Genomic DNA, 20,405 nt, shown 5'->3' on the forward strand with positions numbered 1-20,405 from the left:
ATTTAAAGAAATATGTAGCCCAGCCAGTGTGGCTCAGTGGTGGAGTGTTGTCCTATGAACCAGGAGATCATGGTTCGATCGGGGCACAGGCCTAGGTTGTGGGTTCGCTCCCAGTGGGGGCATGCAGGAGGCAGTCAATCTCTGACTCTTTCATCACTGATGTCTCTCTCTCTCTTCCTTTTTCTCTGAAATCATTAAAACTATATTTTAAAAATATTTAAAGTTGAGTCAAATACCTTAATTTTTCTTATAAATCAATCAAAGATTACCGTTATTTGATCTTAGCAGAATGCCTCATGACAGTCTCCCTGAAAAGTGGCTTGAGAAGCTGGGTAAGCTCTTCTAAATAGGAATGGTCTTTTGCTTCTGCTCTCAGTCCCTGACTTTGACAGCAGCCAGGGCCCTGCCTTGTTCTAAGCTGAGCAGACCATGGAACTTGGTTCCCCAGTGATCTCTACCCACTCTCTGCTTTTGGAAAAAGAAGTAACCCTCAAACCACACCACAGGGAGCCAGGAGCACAGAGGCTTGTGTCCTTTCCTGTAACAAGAACTGGATGCCTGGTTGCTGTATCAAAACACCCCACTGAGAGCCACCGTGACAGAATAGGTCCCTACCTGCCTTAACAGCTAGCATTCCTCTGGGGATTACCTAGTTCTTCAAGAGCAAACCAGTTTTAATCCATTCTTGCTCTCAGAATGAAGCCTCTAAGACTCCATGGGGGCAGGCTGGCACTTCTACCTTCCCCCCTTTGTGGAAGCATTGGAGGTCTGTCTCTATTTGTATCTACTCAGTTGCCCCTCCACTCAGGCAGCCTTTGATACTCTTTTCCCATCTTTCCCCAAAGGAAAATGATTAAAATCCTAAGACTCAATATTATCACTTTATTCAGGAGATAGCTGTACATAAATTTACATAAATCGGCCACATTGTCCAGAAGAGATTCAGTCGTTGCAAACAAGGAGGGTGCCTAAATGACTGCAGTGCTTCGAGCAAGTGTCCCCACACTCCCTTGAGGGAAGATGGTCCCAGGCGGAGGTGGTCCTTTTAGCAGGAAGAGGAAGCAGTGCCAGTGCACAAGCCGTGCCTCCTGGCCTGCCCACATTCAGCGGTAGGCTTTGCTGAACTCCTGGAGTGCCCAACGCCTGTTCTCAGTTGTCTGCTTGAGTTGGGTGTACTCTTTTACCAGCTTGTCAAACTCCTCCCCAAGGACCTCATAGGTGTTTAGGACCTGTCGGGACTTCTCCATGTCCTGTTCTTGTAGCCGAATGGCCCCTTCCAAACGGTCCCTAAGAGTCCGGGCACAGAAGATACAACGTAAGAATCTGGCTCCTCAGAAAGTAGACAAGAATGAGGACATGTTAAAATGAATGAGTTTAGAGAGTATGGGAACCAGCTCTGAATAGCTGTACCAAGCTCTTAGGAGTTCTCACCTAATGAGACGATGAACTTCTACTTTCTCAGCAGTGTAAGTGTCAGACAAAATCTTTAGCTCTTCCATCCTGACAGAGGAAAGAAAGAAATGTGAAGCTGAGGATCTCTGATAGCAGCAGAGTTAGGAATGGGACATCGTACCTGCCAGGGTCAAAGGTGTGGGCTAAGCAGTGACAGGATAAACAAGGTCACTCTGAATTCCTGAGCAATATTTCACAGTCAAGCATCTATTTCAGAAAGCTTTCAAATAAAAGAATCAAGAATGTTGAAAGCTTTGGGGTAATCTGAAGGCTAATACTGCTGTGTGACATTTACCGGATCCCACAAGGTGCTAGGCATGTTAGAGGAAGAGAGAAGAGGGTAGGGGTCATAGGGGGTGGTGGATCCCTTAGATCCACAGGGGTCATAGCTCACCTCAGCTTAAGGATCATGGCACTACACTTGAACTCCAGGTACTGGGCATTGATATGGTCTAGCTCAGACTGAGTCTTCAGCCGGTGCTCCTGAAGCAATCTGTGCAGTAAGGCGAGGCAGCGGAGAAGCGCCTGAGCCCCCAGGAGGCGGAGGAAGAGAGCAGGAAAGAAGGCAGGTCAGAAATCCTTGGCTTCCCCAAAAGTGCCCCTGGGGTCCGGGTAAAAGAGGCTACCCCACTGCTCCAACAAACCTGGGAGTAGGTGGCACTCTTCTTCTCCAGCAGCACCACCTGCTCCTTCTGCTGGCTCTTGGCATCCTGGCACTGCTGCTTCTCACTCACCAGGATCTCTGCCAGTTTCCATACCTTTGCTGCCTTCAGGGTTTCATGGTCTGAATCTGGGCAAAAAGTCAGAGGACTGGACAGTAAAACCCTAATTGCTACGGACCTTTTAAGGCCATTTTTCAGTGCCCCTGTCCTACATCTAGACCTACGAATTCTGTCTTCATCCAGGTTTTCTTCTGATGTCCTGTTAAAAATGGCCCAGTTCTCATAATTGTCTTCACTCTTTAATTCCAGATTTTGCCCTTAATTCTTAAGTCATAGAAATAAAGACAAGGGGAACACCTAGCCTGAACTTTCCTCCCTATTCTATGCTGATTCTTCTGAGAACTAACTCATTCTTCCCTGCAGCAAGAGGACCTCTGCTGAATAAAAGGTCCAGCTGGCATAGCTCAGTGGTTGAACATGGAACTAGGAGGTCATGGTTCGACTCCCAGTCAGAGTACATGCCCTGGTTTGCAGCCTTGATCCCACTGGGGGCGTATAGGAGGCAGCCAATCAACGAGTCTCTCATCATCGATGTTTCTATGTCTCTCTCCCTTCCTCTCTAAAATCAATAAAAATATATATTTTTTAAAAAAGAGTTCTCGCAAAATTCCTTGCTTTTATTCTACCAGCAAGGAAACAAACAACTCCAATGTCTCCAATGATTCCCAGCTTCTGTCCCAAATCTAAATTCAAATATACTGTTCTCAAAAGAGCAACCCAGGAGTCCTGAGGGCCGGCTAGGACAGAACACAGACAGCCAGCACTCACCGGAATTAGGATCATGGTAGCAGAGCAGAGTGAAACATTTCTTCTTGAGTTGCTCCTCCACTTCCAGTGGGAGCCGAGCTCTCATCCACACAAAATCCTACAGTCACACAAACACAGAGATACAAATAGACTGTGAGAACTAGGAAGATTCAGCCAATGACTACATGACGACAACAATCTCAATGATAACCAAAGGAAATGCATTAAGAGACATCAGGGAACCCTGGCCAGGGTGGCTCAGTTGGTTGGAGCATCCTCCAGTATATCAAAAGGTGACAGGTTCCATTTCAGAGTCAGGGCCCATACCCAGAGACTGGTTTCAATTTCTGGTTGGGGTGAAACCAATCGATGTTTCTCTCTCTCTCTCCCTTCCTCTTGCTAAATATGTTTAAAAAATCAACAACAAACCCACAAAAAACATGTGGCTCAGTAACTTGGGCGTCATCTATAAACCAGGAGGTTGCCCATTCAATTCCCAGTTGGGGCACATGCCCGGGTTGAGGGCTCCATCCCTGATGGGGGGTATGGCATGCAGGAGGCAGCCCATTGATGTTTCCCTCTCACATCGGTGTTTCTCTCTCTCTCCCTTCCTCTACCTAAAAAAAAAATCTTAAAAAAGACAACAGGGAGATTCATTTAAAAAAATGTAATGCTTTTAATAGGTATGCACAAAAAAACCCCAACAACATCAGAACTATCAGGAGATAAACACAATACAGGGCCAACACTGAAAAATGGCTATACATGCAGAGCACTGTTTATAATAGCAAATGCCTGAACAGGGAGATTCATTTTTAGTCTAACAAATTAGCACAGAATAATATGACTGTACAGATCCCATACTGATGAAAAAGAGTGGGGAGGTACGGGCGCTGGAAACACCTTTCTGGAAAACAGTTTGGCCAATATGTACCAATATGTTCTATGTGTGTATCCTTTGACCCAATGATCCCACTTTGAGCACTAATACTTGGGAAATAATCATATAAGGGCAAAGACACATATGAATTAGCATGTTCATCAGTGTGGTTTCTAACAGCAAAAATGTGGAAACAACTTTAAATTAATATCCATCAATAAGGTAAAACAAATTATGCTACATCTATACAATGGAATCCTGTCAGTTACTTAAGCCAATGATATAATAAGAATAATGAGCACTAACTATGTGTCTGGACACTGTGCTAAGAGTGCTTTAGGCCCTGACCAGTTTGGCTCAGTGGATAGAGCATCGGCCTGAGGACTCAAGGGTCCCAGGTTCGATTCCGGTCAAGGGCATGTACCTTGGTTGCGGGCACATCCCCAGTAGGGGGTGTGCAGGAGGCAGCTGATCGACATTTCTCTCTCATCGATGTTTCTAACTATTTATCCCTCTCCCTTCCTCTCTGTAAAAAATCAATAAAATATATTTAAAAAAAAAAAAGCCCTGGCTGGCTTGGCTCAGTGGATAGAGCGTCGGCTTCTGGACTGAAGGATCCGGGTTCGATTCCGGTCAAGGGCACATGCCCGGGTTGTGGGCTCGGTCCCCAGTGGAGGGTGTGCAGGAGGCAGCTGACCCATGATTCTCTCTCATCATGGATGTTTCTATCTCTCTTTTCCATTCCTCTCTGAAATCAATAAAGATACATATATTAAAAAAAAAAAAAAAAGAGTGCTTTAGGAAGTATCATTTTATTTGCATCTATTTATTGACTTGAAAACAAGTCCAAAATATATTAAGTGAAAATATATTCTCTATACACGCATGGAGGATATAATACTATGTCAAGTTGTATTATTTATTTCTAGATGTAGTATTTCAGCTTTTACTTTCTTCTATGTAATGTATTTCTTATTTATTTAAGTTTGACCACCATGAACGTGTACATTTTTATAAAAACAATAAAGCTTAACCAAACAATGTTCAAATACACAGGAGAAATTAAGCCAATATTTGCTTGTTCCCAACCTCTGAGGGTGGCATGAGCTCCAGAAGGTCTGCTTTCTCCAGTCCCAGCAGTGGAGGCATCACCCTCTCCTGGCTAGGACCTAAGAGCTGTGTTAGTTGAGTCACAAGTAGCTGCTGTTCAAGGGTCTCATGAAACTGAGAAGAATAAAACAACAAGAGGTTACTATAAAACTTCCTTCATCCACCTCCTCCATCCTCATGAACCAGTTCTTCACACATTTCAAAGTCCTCAAAGATGTCATCCTCTTCAGATAACGTCCCAGCTGTCAGTGCCTTCTCCTGTTAATCTTTCTTTTCAAACCCCTGACAAAACACCCACCTCTTCCCCTCCTAACTACAGTCCGTTTCTCTAGCCATCACATGAAGCTCCTACTTCCCCAGATCATATAATCAGATGAAGCCATAGTTGGCCGGCTCATTCCTATGGTAACCAACCTCTACTTCATCTCTCCGGCCTCACCTTTTTGTCCTCAGAAGTTACATTTGTGTCTTGTATCTTCACATAGTAGTCCACAAGCAGCTCTTGGATGACTCTTTGTAAAATCTCAGACCTCAGCCATGTTGTCTTATGCAGTCGAACTTCCTTCCACGCCTAGAAAATTTTAAAAATCCCAGGTAGGAACCTCTCTCTCTTAATATTGTTCCTTCCTCTTAATATCCCTTCAATTAGGGCTTTTACCTGAGCCTGTTCCTTTGCCAGGGAGAGGCTTAAGCCACTCTCGTCCACGTGCTGGGAGAGACGCAGCAGCAGTTTGCTGAAGTGTGGATTCTGTAACAGGTCCTCTTCACTCAGGTGGCAAGGAGGAAGCTGCCTGCTGCACACTTTAATGGGGTGTCCCCCGTGGGACAAAAAGCAAAGAAGGTATGGACTCTTAATTTATATAATTGAAATTAACTCTTAATATTAAAAAAAAAACAACAACATCAAACAACCCAGGTTTTTGGTAGGAAAGTTTCCTAATTCTAATAAGATTTTAAAATCCACAAATAGCCCTACCCGGTTTGGCTCAGTGGATAGAGCGTCAGACTGCGCCCCAAAGGGTCCTGGGTTAGATTCCAGTCAAGGGCATGTACTTTGGTTGCAGGCTCCTCCCCCACCCAGGCACTGGTCCGGGCTAGTGCAGAAGACAACCAATCGATAGGTTTCTCTCACATTGATGTTTCTCTCTCTCTCTCCCTCTCTCTTCCACTCTCCCTAAAAATCAATGGAAAAATATCCTCGGGTGAGAAATAACAAAACAAAACAAAACAATCCACAAATACCCTGGCCGGTGTGGCTCAACTGACCGAGCATAGTCCCATGCATCAAGAGGTCACCAGTTAGCCGAAACCGGTTTGGCTCAGTGGATAGATCGTCGGCCTGCAGACTGAAAGGTCCCAGGTTCGATTCCGGTCAAGGGCATGTACCTAGGTTGCGGGCACATCCCCAGTGGAGGGTGTGCAGGAGGCAGCTATCAATGCTTCTCTCTCATCGATGTTTCTAACTCTCTATCTCTCTCCCTTCCTCTCTGTAAAAAAATCAATAAAATATATTAAACAAACAAACAAACAAAAAAGAGGTCACCAGTTTGATTCTGATCAGGGTACATACCCAGATTACAGGCTGGACCCCCTGTAGGGGGTGTGCAGGAGGCAGCCAATCAATGTTCCTATCTCTCTCTCCCTTCCTCTCTCTAAAATCAATGAAAACATTTATAAACAAGAATTCGGGACTGAGTCTCTAATAAAAGTAAGATCTTAAAAAATGAAAATACAGTTGAAAAGCATGGGACAAATCAATAAGGGACCCTTTAATAGGGATCACCCCAGTACCCAAAATGGCTCATTCACAGAATAACTTAAGAGTTCTTGAGGAAGGGGGAAAAAAATGCATGTAAAGTTCCAACTTTGGATATGATCTCTAGTCACATAAGCGACTGAAGGAATACTTTTCTTAAGAGTAAATTAAAAAAATTTAATTAACCAAATTCTCCCTATTGTAAATAGGGTTGAGTAACCTATGGATGCAGAACAGCACATGCCTGAGAAAAAGTGCCAAGAAACTGGGAACCTGTCATAATTCCATATGTTCAAGGGGCTTTCTTTTTTTTTTTTTTTTTAATATATTTTTATTGATTTCAGAGAGGAAGGGAAAAGAAGAGAGAGACAGAAACATCAATGATGAGAGAGAATCATTGATCGGCTGCCTCCTGCAGGCCCCCTACTGGGGATTGAGCCCACAACCCAGGCATGTGCCCTTAACTGGAATTGAACCCGGGACCCTTCAGTCCACAGGCCGATGCTCTATCCACTGAGCAAAACCGGCCAGGGCAAAGGGCTTTCTTTCCATTTCTTTTCTGAAGTGCTTTCTGCTGGAGGCTTCTGTTTTACTCCCACTTACCAAATACTAAAATTTTCATTCTTTGGACCATCACACTCAAAGTCCTTTCACCATCATACTCAAGGTCCTTTTAGAGAATAAGAAATCTCTCCCTCTACCCCCCCAAGGCAGAAGGATCAATATGGAAATGGTCAAATATAGAAGATTCAAGTCTTTGAAGGATTCAAGATATAGAAAGGACTTGAGATATGGAAAGAATTCAAGATATTGGAAGGATCTAAGATTTTGGAGACCAAATATTAAAAAATTCAAGATATAGGTAGAAAGGAAGCATTTAAGGAATTTACTGGCCACCCTTATCTTCTGGATATGGTTGCTCACACAGCATGGGAGCATCTTGAGTTTTTAGTCTACTGCACAAGCAGACACTGACCAGGAGTCAGTGTAATCTGTTTTCCATAAGACAGTGCTGAAGAGCCCTAACCGGTTTGGCTCAGCGGATGGAGCATCGGCCTGCGGACTCAAGGGTCCCGGTTCGATTCCAGTCAAGGGCATGTACCTTGGTTGCGGGAGCATCCCCAGTGGGGGGTGTGCAGGAGGCAGCTGATCAATACTTCTGACTCTCTATTCCTCTCCCCTCCTCTCTGTAAAAAATCAATACAATATATTTAAATTTAAAAAAAGACAGTGTTGAAGAATCATCGTGTATCCTAATTTCCTTAGAAACATAAGCTTCTATGAGAGAAACCATACTGGTGAGCATTATAAGTCCTTTTTTTTTAATAGAAAGTAAGAACCTGGATAAAACCTCTCTGGATAAGTCATCAAAACCCTTGCAAATGGCTATTCTTACCTTGTTGGAGTACTTCCATCCCTTCTCCAGGTGAACAGAAATCCCCAGATGCCATCTGATATTCTTATCTTTTGAATCCATCCAGAGAAAACAAAAAGATGAGTTGGCTGGCTGCTCTAGAGAAAACTATCTTGGGTTCAAATTCCTATTGTCTACAAGCTGGGGAGGGACCTCAGGGATGCCTCTAAACAAGGAGGGACTATATCACACATCCAAGGTCCCAAGCTCTTACACAGGTTTTATAGACAAATGGACTTATCATCAGCAAAATATTTTGCGTTCCAAACACATAAATGTTTTCACTTGTTATAAGCTAAGAGGGAGCCTCCTTAAGAAAGAAAACTTTCCCATTCACTAGTCTAAGTGGGAGGATGGCCCCTCTCTCCACAACTATTTCTGAGCTAAACCTGAGCTGCTGCTTCTCAGTTATGAGTGAACTGGGGAAAAGGAAAAAAAATAAAGAAATCAAAGTCTACTTTTCCCCCTTCGAATCACTCAGCTATTAAATTCCACAATAGTTTCTTGCACGTCTTTAACTTGTCCTTTCATCTAAGATGTGTTGGTAGTTTTTTGTTGTTGTTTTTTAAATTATTATTAATTCCAGAAACACCCTTCAGGAGTAACAAAACATTCCACACTTGAACAACTGGATTTCACGTAACAGCAGTAGTAACGAGCACCCGGAGGAAAGAGCATGAGAAGACAGACAGGGCCCCTGCTGGCTCAGCGGCTGAGCATCACTATGAACCAGGAGGTCACGGTTGCATTCCTGGTCAGGGCACGTGCCTGGGTTGCAGGCTCAGTCCCAAGTGTGGAGTGTGGAGCGTGCAGGAGGCAGTTGATCAATGATTCTCTCTGATTATTATTATTTTTTAATATATTTTATTGATTTTTTTTTACAGAGAGGAAGGGAGAGGGATAGAGAGTTAGAAACATCAGAGAGAGAAACATCGATCAGCTGCCTCCTGCACACTCCCTACTGGGGATATGCCCTTGACTGGAATCGAACCTGACACCCTTGAGTCTGCAGGCTGATGCTCTATCCACTGAGCCAAGCCGGTTAGGGCTCTCTCTGACTATTGATGTTTCTATCTCTCTCTCCCCCTCTCCCTGAAATCAATAAAAATAAAAAAAATTTAAAAAAAGGAGAAGACAGGCAGGGAGGTCAGTGCCAAAAGAGTAATGCAACGGTGTAGTTAATGCAGCCGAGGCCAGAGCATAGAGTACACTGAAAACGGCATCGGCACAAATCGGCAGTGATGGGCACAGTTTGGCCTCTGGAGACAAACATTTTCCCTTGACATTATTTCCCATTTTGCTGCTTCAACCTCTCCTCTAAGGTATCAAACTCCAAAGGACAGCGGTGCCTCCCAAAGCAGAACAGACACAGAGGGTTATGAGGATGTCGCATTCCACGTTCACAGAACACTGGGTTTACTCCCTCGTCTGATGAGAAGTAACATCCAAGTACTCATTTGTTTTGTAACACGGTCTAGGGGGGGACAGCGGAGGAGTCGGGATGCTGGGACTTAATCTGCTCAGCCATTGTTCTGTGTGAATGTTAAGGGAGATGGTTTTCCTGGTGCCAAATGTCTTCCCACCTGCAAAACTGAGATAACAAGTCCTGCCTCGGAGAGACCGTAAGAATTAATGGCACAACTACTTGTCGACCGGAGCCACGACTTGGGTGGCGAGCTCAGTGGACCGAGGCCCGCAAATAAAAGCTATGCAGACAAATTTCACTCACAAAGATGAGGCCCACCCTACATTTCAGAAAAGTCCGCAGTCACTGCCTCCGCGGGGGGCTGCCTCCCGGGGTGGGGTGGGGGTGAGGGCTCCCCTTCACCCTTTTAAAGGTGAGGGGGCGTGGACCGTGGCGGCCAGCAAGCGCGAGCCTCCGCCCGCGGCACTCAGACGTGTTAAAACGCTGCCGCCGGGCCCCACGCACGGCAATGTTCTGGCTCGGGCGCCTTCTAAATTCTCGGAGCTGTCTTTACACGCTGCGCTGAACGTTAAATTGATTTTACAGGTATTTTCACAAGATGTGGCCCTCACAGAGCCCGAGATGAATCAAAATGCGGAGCGCGTTCTCCGGCGCCTACTTCCCTTCCGCCCGGGCAGCCACGGAGTCCCCAGGGCGAGGCGGCCTCCGCCCGGGACTGGCCGGCAGGACCCTCGGGGGGTCCTCTCCCCGCAGCGCCCCGCCCCCCGCTAAAGCAAACCTGCGCCCCGCGGGCGGCCGGGGCTCCCAGGGCGGTGCGGAGCGAGCTCGGGGCTCAGGAACTTCCCCCGCGGCCGGCGCAGGGCGGGCGACGCCGGGTCCGGAAGGTGGGGCGGGGGGAGGTCGGAGGCCGCGGGAGGGCGGGGGGCGGGGCCACGCGCCTGGCGGGAACGGCAGGCCCCGCCCCGCCCCGCCCCGCCCCGCCCCGCCCCGCGTTCCCGGCCGCAGAGCCCCGCTTTGCAGTGCGTGGTGGGAAGGGAGCCTTTTCCTGGGTACCTGCCCCCCGGTGCGGGCAAACGCTGATAAAGTGGTCATGTTGCCAACTTTTATTGCGGGCCGCCAATGAGCCAGGAACGTGCCGGGCATTTTGCGTGCCTTGCTTCCTCTCGTTTAGTTCTCACAGGAAGTCACAATCGTACCCATTGTACTGAAGGGAAAACTGAGGAGCAGAGAGGTTAAGGGACTGGTTCCGGGTCGCGCTGGCAGAGCTGAAACCTCTCCCCACCAAAGAGTCTCCTCCCTGAGCTTGTTTTATTTTTGTCTTGTTGTTTGATTATGTTTTTATTGTGTGTGTGTTTTTAAGAGAAAGAAGGGAGAGGGAGAAAGAAGCATCAATGTGAGAGAAAACATGGGTAGGTCGCCTCCCCTATCAGCCGCGACCTGGGAATCTAATCGGCAACCTGGGCATGTGCTCTACCCTGGAATCCAACCAGCACCCTCTCCGTGCACAAGGTGACACCCAACTGAGCCACACCGGACAGGACCCTCTCATCTCTCATTCTCATCTTCTCTCTCTCTCTCTCTCTCTCTCTCTCTCTCTCTCTCTCTCTCAACTATATGGACATTTATTGTTTGCTTAACAAGAAGTCTGGAGCTGGGAGTCCCATCCCAAGCAGGAAGGAAGGAGTTCAGGAAGGGGGGAGGCTGTCTTCCTGTAACAGTTTGGGAAGAAATTCTTTCCCAGAAGCACCCACCAGTCTCTCCCATGTTTCATTGGCCAGACTAGGATGTTTTCCTCCTGCCCGCGCCCCTTCCACATCCTGCTCTTGGACATTCCATGTATCGGGTTAGGACTGCCTCTAAGGACTTGGGGTTCCCATACTCCCTGACTGGTTTCAGCGAATGGGGGATCCCGGCCGGAGGCTGGAGGGAGAGAAGACAATGATGGGAGGAGGGGGACAATTCCCCTGACTCCCTCCATGGGCTTGACCTCAAGTTGGCTATGGACTTTGACCAAAGGTTGTTGCTCCTCTTAAGCCCCCACCCCAACTCTCTGTCTTAAACCCCATCACTGCCTTCTTTTCAAAGTTGAGTGAAATCTGTTATAGGTGAATTATTTCAAAAATAATACTTTATATAAGTAAATTGCACCAGGGTTATCAAATCTCTTGCATCAGAGGAGAAACTGATAGTCTGGCTGGCAGGGAAGGAATCTCAGGCTGTGTGCTGGGTGGTAGAGTTTACCCTTTTCTCTTAGTACCAACTAGGGAGTTATTCCTGCAATACATAGGAGAACAGTGTGATCCGGTGCAGAAATCTTATATCCCTGGTCATCTTGTCAGCTGCCACCCTTCATGCTTAATATTAAAGTGCTGTTGTTTTCTAAAGCTTTTAAAAATTATTTATGCTTCCTCAGCTCTGTAGTGCAGCATCATTCAACATCAGGCATAATGCCCCTAACAAATGGCACTTGGAAAAAATAGCAGGCATGTTTTGGTGACTCAGAGCTAATCAGGAATCTACTGAAATTTCATGTCTTCCATTTGTCAAGTTTTCTAATATGGCACCTCAAAGCTTTGGCTAAGGAGTGCTAAAGTATTTGGGAAATGAGATGGTGAAGGGTACAGTGGCCTGTCTTCACATTGGAGGGTAGAGTGGAGAGCCATGGGAAACCTTGAATAGGATCAAACCTTCATATGCAATTATCTGTTCCATCTCTGTCTCTGACAAACTGAGTGACCTTGGGCTTCAGTTTCCTTATGTGTCAAATGGAGGAAATAACATATTTTTTTAGCTTCTCCAATCTCATAGTGTTGATGTAATGATCAAATGAGATAATGGCTGAGAAAGTACTTTGGAAAGACTATCAAAGTGAGATGATTTAAAATTGACATAGTATATCAAGCACTTACTAAATGCCTTGGGAGAGACACAAAGATAATATATGACCCAGTCCCAGACCTGAAGAAATTCAGAATGTAGTTGAGAAGATAAGACATGCATATGGAAAGCAAATAATATAAAGCAGCAAAGGTGACAAAAGAGCTGTTTAGGTTATACATTCTAGAGAAGCTCAAATAAAGTACATGTTTTTTCTTCTGCAGGAATGAATGGGAAAGACTATGAAATAAATTTTTGTTTCACCTGGGCCTGAAAGGAGAGAAAATTGGGATCATTTACAATGGAGGAAACATCCCAGCAAGTGGAGGTAGAGAGAAGGAGTTCAAGCTGAAGTGCTGGACTTCATAGGCCAGTTCCACATAAGATTAGAAAGTTGAGTGGATAGACTGTCTTGGCAGTTAAAACTGAAGCAAAATACTGAAAAAGGATCTTATAATCAGACACCATCTGATGTCCATGAGCAAGAAAGTTGCAAGAGGTCCTAGAATTCATTCTCTTTCTTCCCATTCCTACTGCCCCCCTTCTTGTTCTGTGTGGTTTTTTTTAAAAACAGCTTTATTGAGATAGTTTGGCATACAAGTGTACAGTTTATTATGTTTTGACATAACTATACATCTGTGAAACCATCACCACAATCCAGCCAGTGAACATATGCACCATCCACTGAGTCCCTAAGTGTTTACTTTGCCTCATTGTAATTCCTCTCTCTGGCACTTCCCAGCCACTAATCTGCTTTCTGTTACTATAGATTTGTTTGTATTTTTTGGAATTTTATGTAAATGGAATAAAAAAATGTACTCTTGCCCTAGCCAGTTTGGCTCAGTGGATACAGCATCATTATGGATTGAAGAGTCCCAGGTTTGATTCTAGTCAAAGGCACATACCACGGTTTCAGGCTTGATCCTGGCCGTGGTCGGGGCACATGTGGGAGGCAGCCAGTCAATGTGTCTCTTTCATATTGATGTTTCTCTCTCTCTGTCTCTCCCCCTCTGTTCCACTCTCTCTAAAAATCAGTGGAAAAATATCCTTGGGTGAGGATTAAAAAACAAAAACCAAAAAAAGTACTCTCTTTTGGCCTCTTTCACAGCATAATTAATTTTGAGATCCATGTTTGTTATTACTAGTATCAATAATTCATTTTTTTTTTTTAGCTCATGTCTGGTGAAGAGGCAGGAGAGGCTCCCGCCACCACCGCTGTACTGGCAGCCATCAGCCTGGCTTGTGGCTGAGCAGAGCTCCCCCCTGTGAGAGCACACTGACCACCAGAGGGCAGCTCCTGCATTGAGCATCTGCCCTCTGGTGGTCAGTGTGTGTCATGTGTCATAGTGACCAGTCATTCCCAGTCTTTCTGCTATTAGGGTCAGTTTGCATATTACCCTTTTACTATATAGGATAGAGGCCTGGTGCACGGGTGGGGGCCGGCTAGTTTCCCCAAAGGGTGTCCTGGATCAGGGTGGGGGTCCCGCTTGGGTGCCTGGCCAGCCTGGGTGAGGGGCTGATGGCTGTTTTCAGGCTGGCCACCCCCTTTAGGGTGGGGGTCCCCACTGGGGTGCCTGGCCAGTCTGGGTGAGGGACTGAGGGCCATTTCAGGCTGGCCTGTGACTGAAGCTCCCAGCCTCTCCTTTTTTTTTTTTCTTTTTTTTAAATTCTGGGATTTATTTACCTTCTATAATTGCAACTCTGTTGCCTTCACTGGCGCTCCCAGCTCTGAGGCCACAGCTGACTGAAAGCAGGTATCTGGGGTTTGTTTAGCTTCTATAATTGAAACATTGTTGCTTCCGGAGCTCAGAGCTGGGCTGCGGCAGGCGGGGAACCTTGGCTTCCTCCATCACTGGAGCAAGCAAGCCTCCTGCTCGCTTCAGCTGCCTGGCTGCTGGCTGCCATCTTTGTTGGCAGTTAATTTGTGTATCTCGCTGATTAGCCAATGGGAAGCATAGCGGAGATGCAGTTAATTATCCTTTTTGTCTTTTATTAGATAGGATAGGATTTGCTCTGGGGAATGCTTGGCCTTTATAGGTCCATCTCTTCATCAGTGTTGTTCCTCTCACCTTCTGCTATGTCATATGCAAAATTACAATCACTCCTTTTTTCTTTTTTTTGGCTAATCCTCCTGGGAGGATATTGTTTTCCATTGATTTTTAGAGAGGCAGGAGGGAGGGAGGGGAGAGAGAGAGATGTGAGGGAGACATATCAATTGGTTGCCTTCCACACGCACCCCGACCTGTGGGGGGGGGTCGAACCTGCAACCCAGGTACATGCCCTTGACTGGGAATTGACCCCTCAACCCTCTGGTGTGCAGGCTGGTGCTCTAACCACTGAGAGCAATGCTGGCCAGGGCCAATCACCTGATTCTTAAATGTTCTTTAATGATAAAGCCAAGAACATGCTCAAGTATTCCTGAGCTAGACTCTGGTGGGGGGTGGGGTGTAGAAAGATAAATTAGGTATAACAGCTGCCCACAATCTAGCTCTATCTTCTTGAAACTATTCATGTGTATGTTTTTAACTTGAAAATGTAAATGGGAATCTGAGAAAAAGTCTACTTAACCTTTCCGACTTGGACATTCCTTTGCTGCATTGTTTAGAATTACAGAGAAGAATGGAGACTTGCTGTGACATTGCAGGGACTCTGTGTCCCACATTCTGGCCAAGAAACAAAATTATGCTCCAAAGATAAAGATTTCAGGTGAGTATTTAGTATTTGATAAGTATTCTACTTATCAAGCTAATGGAAACTTTTAAGTAGAATATGTTTCACACTGAAAATGTGGGCTTAAATAACCAGTTTCGAAGGTAGGATGACGTTAAAATGGCCATTGGACTATGGAACCACACTTAAAAATAACACCATACCACTTTGAAACTATCTGAAGACAAGTAGCAGGAATATATTATGGTATTTTGGACCCAGAAACTAGTTTCAGGAATTAAAAATTTTACAGGCAGACAAGAGATTTTAGAATTATTTTCAATGATGTTCACTAGAAAATGAAGGTATTCAGAGCCACAACTATTGATGATTAAGCTTGAAAATTTCATGCCCATTGTAAGTACATGATTTAAGGAGAAAACAAGTGGGTAAGAAATATGTAATCAACCTATGACATCAAATGAAAATTTTAGAACAAATGTTCATAATGTGCTATTTTTGCAATTGCCTAACCCTTCTAAGGGATTTCAAACCCAGCCCCTTGTGGCTTCAAGGGTTGCCTGTCTTGTTCATGGAAACTTGTTGTACAATCGGGAATAAGCCTGATTTTACTTTAAAAAATTATTGTGAACTAGAATATAAACAAAGCTCAATGGGGAATTTTAGATCTCAAAGAAAAAGCTGAGAAATTTGGCTCCAAAAAATGGAACAGATTGAAACAATTTTTCGAAAGGAATATGAGACAGTAAAGGAAATTGATTCAGAAGAAGACAACTAGTATCATTTTGAAAAGCTAGTTATGAAGCACAAGGTGTGCGGTTTCTTTTTTAAAAATATATATTTCTTTATTGATTTCAGAGAGGAAGGAAGAGGGAGAGAGAGAGATAGAAACATCAATGATGAGAGAGAATCATTGATCGGCTGCCTTCTGCACGCCCCCCACTGGGGATCGAGCCCGCAACCCAGGTATGTGCCCTTGGCTGGAATCGAACCTGGGACCCTTCAGTCCAAAGGCCAACACTATCCACTAAGCCAAACCGGCTAGGGCAGCGGTTCTCAAACTGGGGGTCGCGACCCCTTTGGTGGTCGAATGACCCTTTCACAGGGGTCGCCTAAGACCATCCTGCATATCAGATATTTACATTACGATTCATAACAGTAGCAACATTACAGTCATGAAGTAGCAACGAAAATAATTTTATGGTTGGGTCACAACATGAGGAACTGTATTTAAAGGGCCAGAAGGTTGAGAACCACTGGGCTAGGGCAAGGTATGAAGTTTCTGTTATAATGATTGAGTGTGCTGCTGTCATGCTAAAACATGTACCAGGCTGATAAAAGTATTTCCCTGGCTTTTAAACTGTTGGTGACACTGTCTTATACTGAGTTACAGGTGAAAGAGATTTTCTCCTGTAAAAAGTCTATCAGAACCAGTGAGAGAAACAGACCAACCAAAGGGCATTTGGAGTTTCATGCTTGGGAAAAACATATATTGTAAAATTTGAAACCCCTCCTATGATTAAGGTGCTAGGATAAAAAAGCAAAACCTTAAAGAAGTTAGCAATTTAGTATACTTCCTAGATTCCATTTACCAAAGAGAAATTTTGCTAACTAACTTACAGTATGCAACCATGGTAGCTAAGTAGATGAAGTATTAAATCTGTGTTTCCCATGACTGGATGGCCTTATTTAAAAAAAAACAACCACAGACACCCAGCCCAGCTGGCAAGGTTCAGTGATTGAGTGTCGACCCATGAACCAGGAGGTCTTGGTTTGATTCTTGGTCAGGGCATATGCCTGGGTTTCAGCTCAGTCCCCACTAGGGGGCATGCAGGAGGCTTTCTCTCTTATCGATGTTTCTCTCTCTCTCTCTCTTCTCCCTCTCCCTACCTCTCTCTCTAAAAATTAATAAACACATATTTTAAAAAACACACACAGGCACAGGTAATTCTGAAATGGATGCTTTTCTCGGTCAGTTAATTTATTGGTACCTTCAAATGATTGATAATGAGAGGCTGTATGGATGGGGAGGCCATTAAGTTCATCCAAATCAAGGTTTACTGTCTCAGATGTCTGCGGGAATCAGGCAGGTAAGCAATTTGTGAAGCATACAGAAGAAGGGATGGTAGGGAGCGTGACAAACGAGGAGAGAATAAAGGAGCAGCCATCACCTGGTTCCAACCGATTGTTGCCGTGTGGGAACGGAAGTCCAGGGGTGACATATTTGATTATTGGAAAAAACACACTTAGAAATCCAGCTCTTCATATACAATATCCAGATTTTTATGTGAAATTTCCTGAGTGATCAATGCTGGCAACCAGGTATTTTATTTGTAATAATTATTACAGATGCAATACACATGTATTGTATAAAAATAGAAAATGTAGACTAACAGCAATAAAACATTTTCACCAGAGATTGCCTTAGGGCATATCCTTTCAGATCTTTTTAAAATAAATATATAGACATATTATAAACAAAATATGATTATTCTGTATATATGGTTTTGGAACTGGCATTTTGTTAATGATTTTGAACTTTTCATTTTAGTAAATTTGCACCTTATCTAATCCCATCCATACTAAAAATTTCCCAATTGACCCCAGTTATCTTTTTTTTATATATATATACTTTCATTGATTTTAGAGAGGAAGGGAGAGAGATAGAAACATCAATGGTGCCGAAACCGGTTTGGCTCAGTGGATAGAGCGTCAGCCTGCGGACTGAGAGGTCCTGGGTTCGATTCCGGTCAAGGGCATGTACCTGGGTTGCGGGCACATCCCCGTGGGGGATGTGCAGGAGGCAGCTGATCGATGTTTCTCTCTCATCGATGTTTCTAACTCTCTCTATCTCTCTCCCTTCCTCTCTGTGAAAAATCAATAAAATATATATTAAAAAAAAAATCAATGATAAGGGAGAATCATTGATAGGCTGCCTCCTGCATGTCCCCTACTGGGGATCAAGCCCGCAACCCAGGCATATGCCCTTGGCCAGAATTGAACCTGGGACCCTTTAGTCCGCAGGCCAACGCTCTATCTAGTGAGCCAAACTGGCTAGGGCAGGGGTAGGCAAACTTTTTGACTCGAGGGCCACAATGGGTTCTTAAACTAGACCGGCGGGCCGGAACAAAAGCATGGATGGAGTGTTTGTGTGAACTAATATAAATTCAAAGTAAACATCATTACATAAAAGGGTACGGTCTTTTTTTTCAGTAGTTTTATTCATTTCAAATGGGCCGGATCCGGCCCACGGGCCATAGTTTGCCCACGGCTGGGCTAGGGCGACCCTAGTTATCTTTTATAGCAACTTGTTTAAACCAATAGGGAATCCAGGACCATGCATGATGTTGTTATCATATACCTTAAGTATCTCTAAGGTACTTACCTAGTAGTTTTGACTTTCATACAGCCCGGCCAGTGTGGCTCAGTGTTTGAGCGTCGACACAAGAACCAGGAGGTCGCAGTTCGATTCCTAGTCAGGGCATATGGATGGACTGCGGGCTTGTTCCCGTGTGGGGCATGCAGGAGGGACCCAATCGATGATTCTCTCATCATTATGTTTCTGTCTCTCCCTCTCCCTTCCTCTCTCTGAAATCAGTAAAAACATGTTTTTAAAAAATCGTACCGACTTGCTGAAGAGAGCTGGCCAGGTGCCCTGAAGAATGCCTCACCTTTTATATTTGTCTAGTTGCTCCCTCCTAGTGTCCTGTAAACTGCAAGTTACATCTAATAATTAATTCTTTTTTGGGGGTGGGGAATAGCTAGAATGTATACCAGGTTGGGTTATCTATTTGCCTCTCACCAGAATTGGTCTACTGGTTAGTGTTACTAAGACCCATTCCAGAAAACAAGTGATAACAGTCTGATCCCTCCAACATACATTTTTGGCCTCAAGACTATAAACTGATAGTGTTGCTTGGCACTATATGGATGTCCCGTTGTCCACCAACCATTTTACCTATGGTTTTAACATCAATTAATAATCTTTGCCAAATCAATACTTTCATTAAGTTCACAAAATGCTGTTTTTCAAATTCTATCACTCTTTCTATATTTATTAGCTGGTGTTTTTCTCCCAACTAGGTACAAATTGGTTTTATAAAAAATAACCGCCAGTGGGCCAAACTCAATTAATTTGGGGGCAGGATCTAGTTATGGGCCTCCACTTTCTGATCTATAGTATAAGCCAGATAAAATCTCGCCCCTGTCATCTGTACCCTGGAGCATTAGGTCTTCTGTTTCTCACACTCAATCACTTTGCACTTGTCGAAATATTGCTTGTAATCTTCTCAAGGCATTTTATGTACTTTTCTCCCTGGCTAGACTGTGACCTCCTCAAAGGCAGGGAGTCTCCTGCAATATATTTCCTTTGCTTCTCCTAATATGCTTTTTTTAAAAATGGGATTTAGAGGAAGAGAGAGAGAGAGACTGATTTGTTGTTCCACTTATTTATGTACTCATTGGTTGATTCTTGTGTTCCCAGATTGGGGATTGGACCCAGCTTGGCATATCGGGACAAGGCTCTAACTGAGCTACCTAGCCAGGTCCTTTCCTACTGTGCTTTAAAGTTACTTTGGCTACCGCTAATTCTAATTAACAACAAAAAAGCACCAGTAAGAGCCAATGTTTTCATTATTGTTTCTTGTGTTCCCTGGCTTTCCCACTAAAACATCCCCTACATATCTATCATAATGAAGTACTTGTCACATTTACAGTTTACCTGTGCTGTGGCAATGAATACCTGTGATGGGCTGAGTGGGAAGAGGGAAAATAAGCTCTTTGTTGAGCTTCAGAAGTTAGAAGTCGTTTTCTAGATGTGACATTGGGTAAGTTACTGCTCAGAGTTTCTGGGATGTCTTTAAAATCACACCCAGATTGGCTCTAGGTCTCCAGGATACATGCATAAGCAGTACCTTTTAGTATCCCTCCTAACCCATTTCTCCCTGCTTGGAGAGCACCTTTGCTTCCTTCACAGTCAGCAGTATCCTATCTAAACTTAGGTGCAATAATACCCACAGTGGACAAAATTCTGCCTCTGATGACTCTCCTACCATCAGTTAGACGGTCTAATCTACACATCCCAGGAAGTTTGCTTATATTTCCAAGGTCAACCCTTAGTCTTTTACAACTAGAGCCAAGTGTAGATATTCCAAGGGCCCTGTCCAAGCCATTGTCACAGCAGAGGCCCAGTCTTAGGTCTTCTTGCTGCAGGGGAGAGGGGGTGGAGAGCTGAGACTGGCGGGACCCTTGTCCTTGCAGTGGAACCTCACCATTAGGGTTCTGAATGACCCCAGGCCAGATCTGGGGTATGGGTCTTTCTAAAAAACAAAATGAAATAAAAATGTTTCCCC

The 20,405-nt window shown here is 44.5% G+C and overlaps 1 protein-coding gene across 3 annotated transcripts; it reads right to left on the bottom strand.

Annotated features, from left to right (window-relative positions):
* Window positions 1-868: 868 nt before the first annotated feature.
* On the bottom strand, window positions 869-18,607 carry HAUS4 (HAUS augmin like complex subunit 4). Of its 3 annotated transcripts, none has more exons than XM_081104532.1 (10): window positions 18,440-18,607; window positions 8,064-8,131; window positions 5,570-5,712; window positions 5,351-5,482; window positions 4,891-5,025; window positions 2,943-3,039; window positions 2,097-2,242; window positions 1,847-1,977; window positions 1,432-1,500; window positions 869-1,287 (listed from the first exon to the last, which is right to left on the bottom strand). In XM_081104532.1, exons 2-10 carry the CDS (start codon window positions 8,116-8,118, stop codon window positions 1,104-1,106), a joined length of 1,092 nt encoding a protein of 363 aa, XP_080960658.1. In that variant the 5' UTR covers window positions 8,119-8,131; window positions 18,440-18,607; the 3' UTR covers window positions 869-1,103. The 3 variants fall into 3 exon arrangements, with proteins under 3 accessions (XP_080960658.1, XP_080960659.1, XP_080960657.1); XM_081104533.1 differs by lacking the exon at window positions 18,440-18,607 and adding an exon at window positions 10,286-10,380; XM_081104531.1 differs by lacking the exon at window positions 18,440-18,607 and having other exon boundaries at window positions 8,064-8,621.
* Window positions 18,608-20,405: the final 1,798 nt, after the last annotated feature.

Source organism: Myotis nattereri (genome assembly GCF_964212035.1).
Source record: "Myotis nattereri genome assembly, chromosome: 1".
NCBI lineage: Eukaryota > Metazoa > Chordata > Mammalia > Chiroptera > Vespertilionidae > Myotis > Myotis nattereri.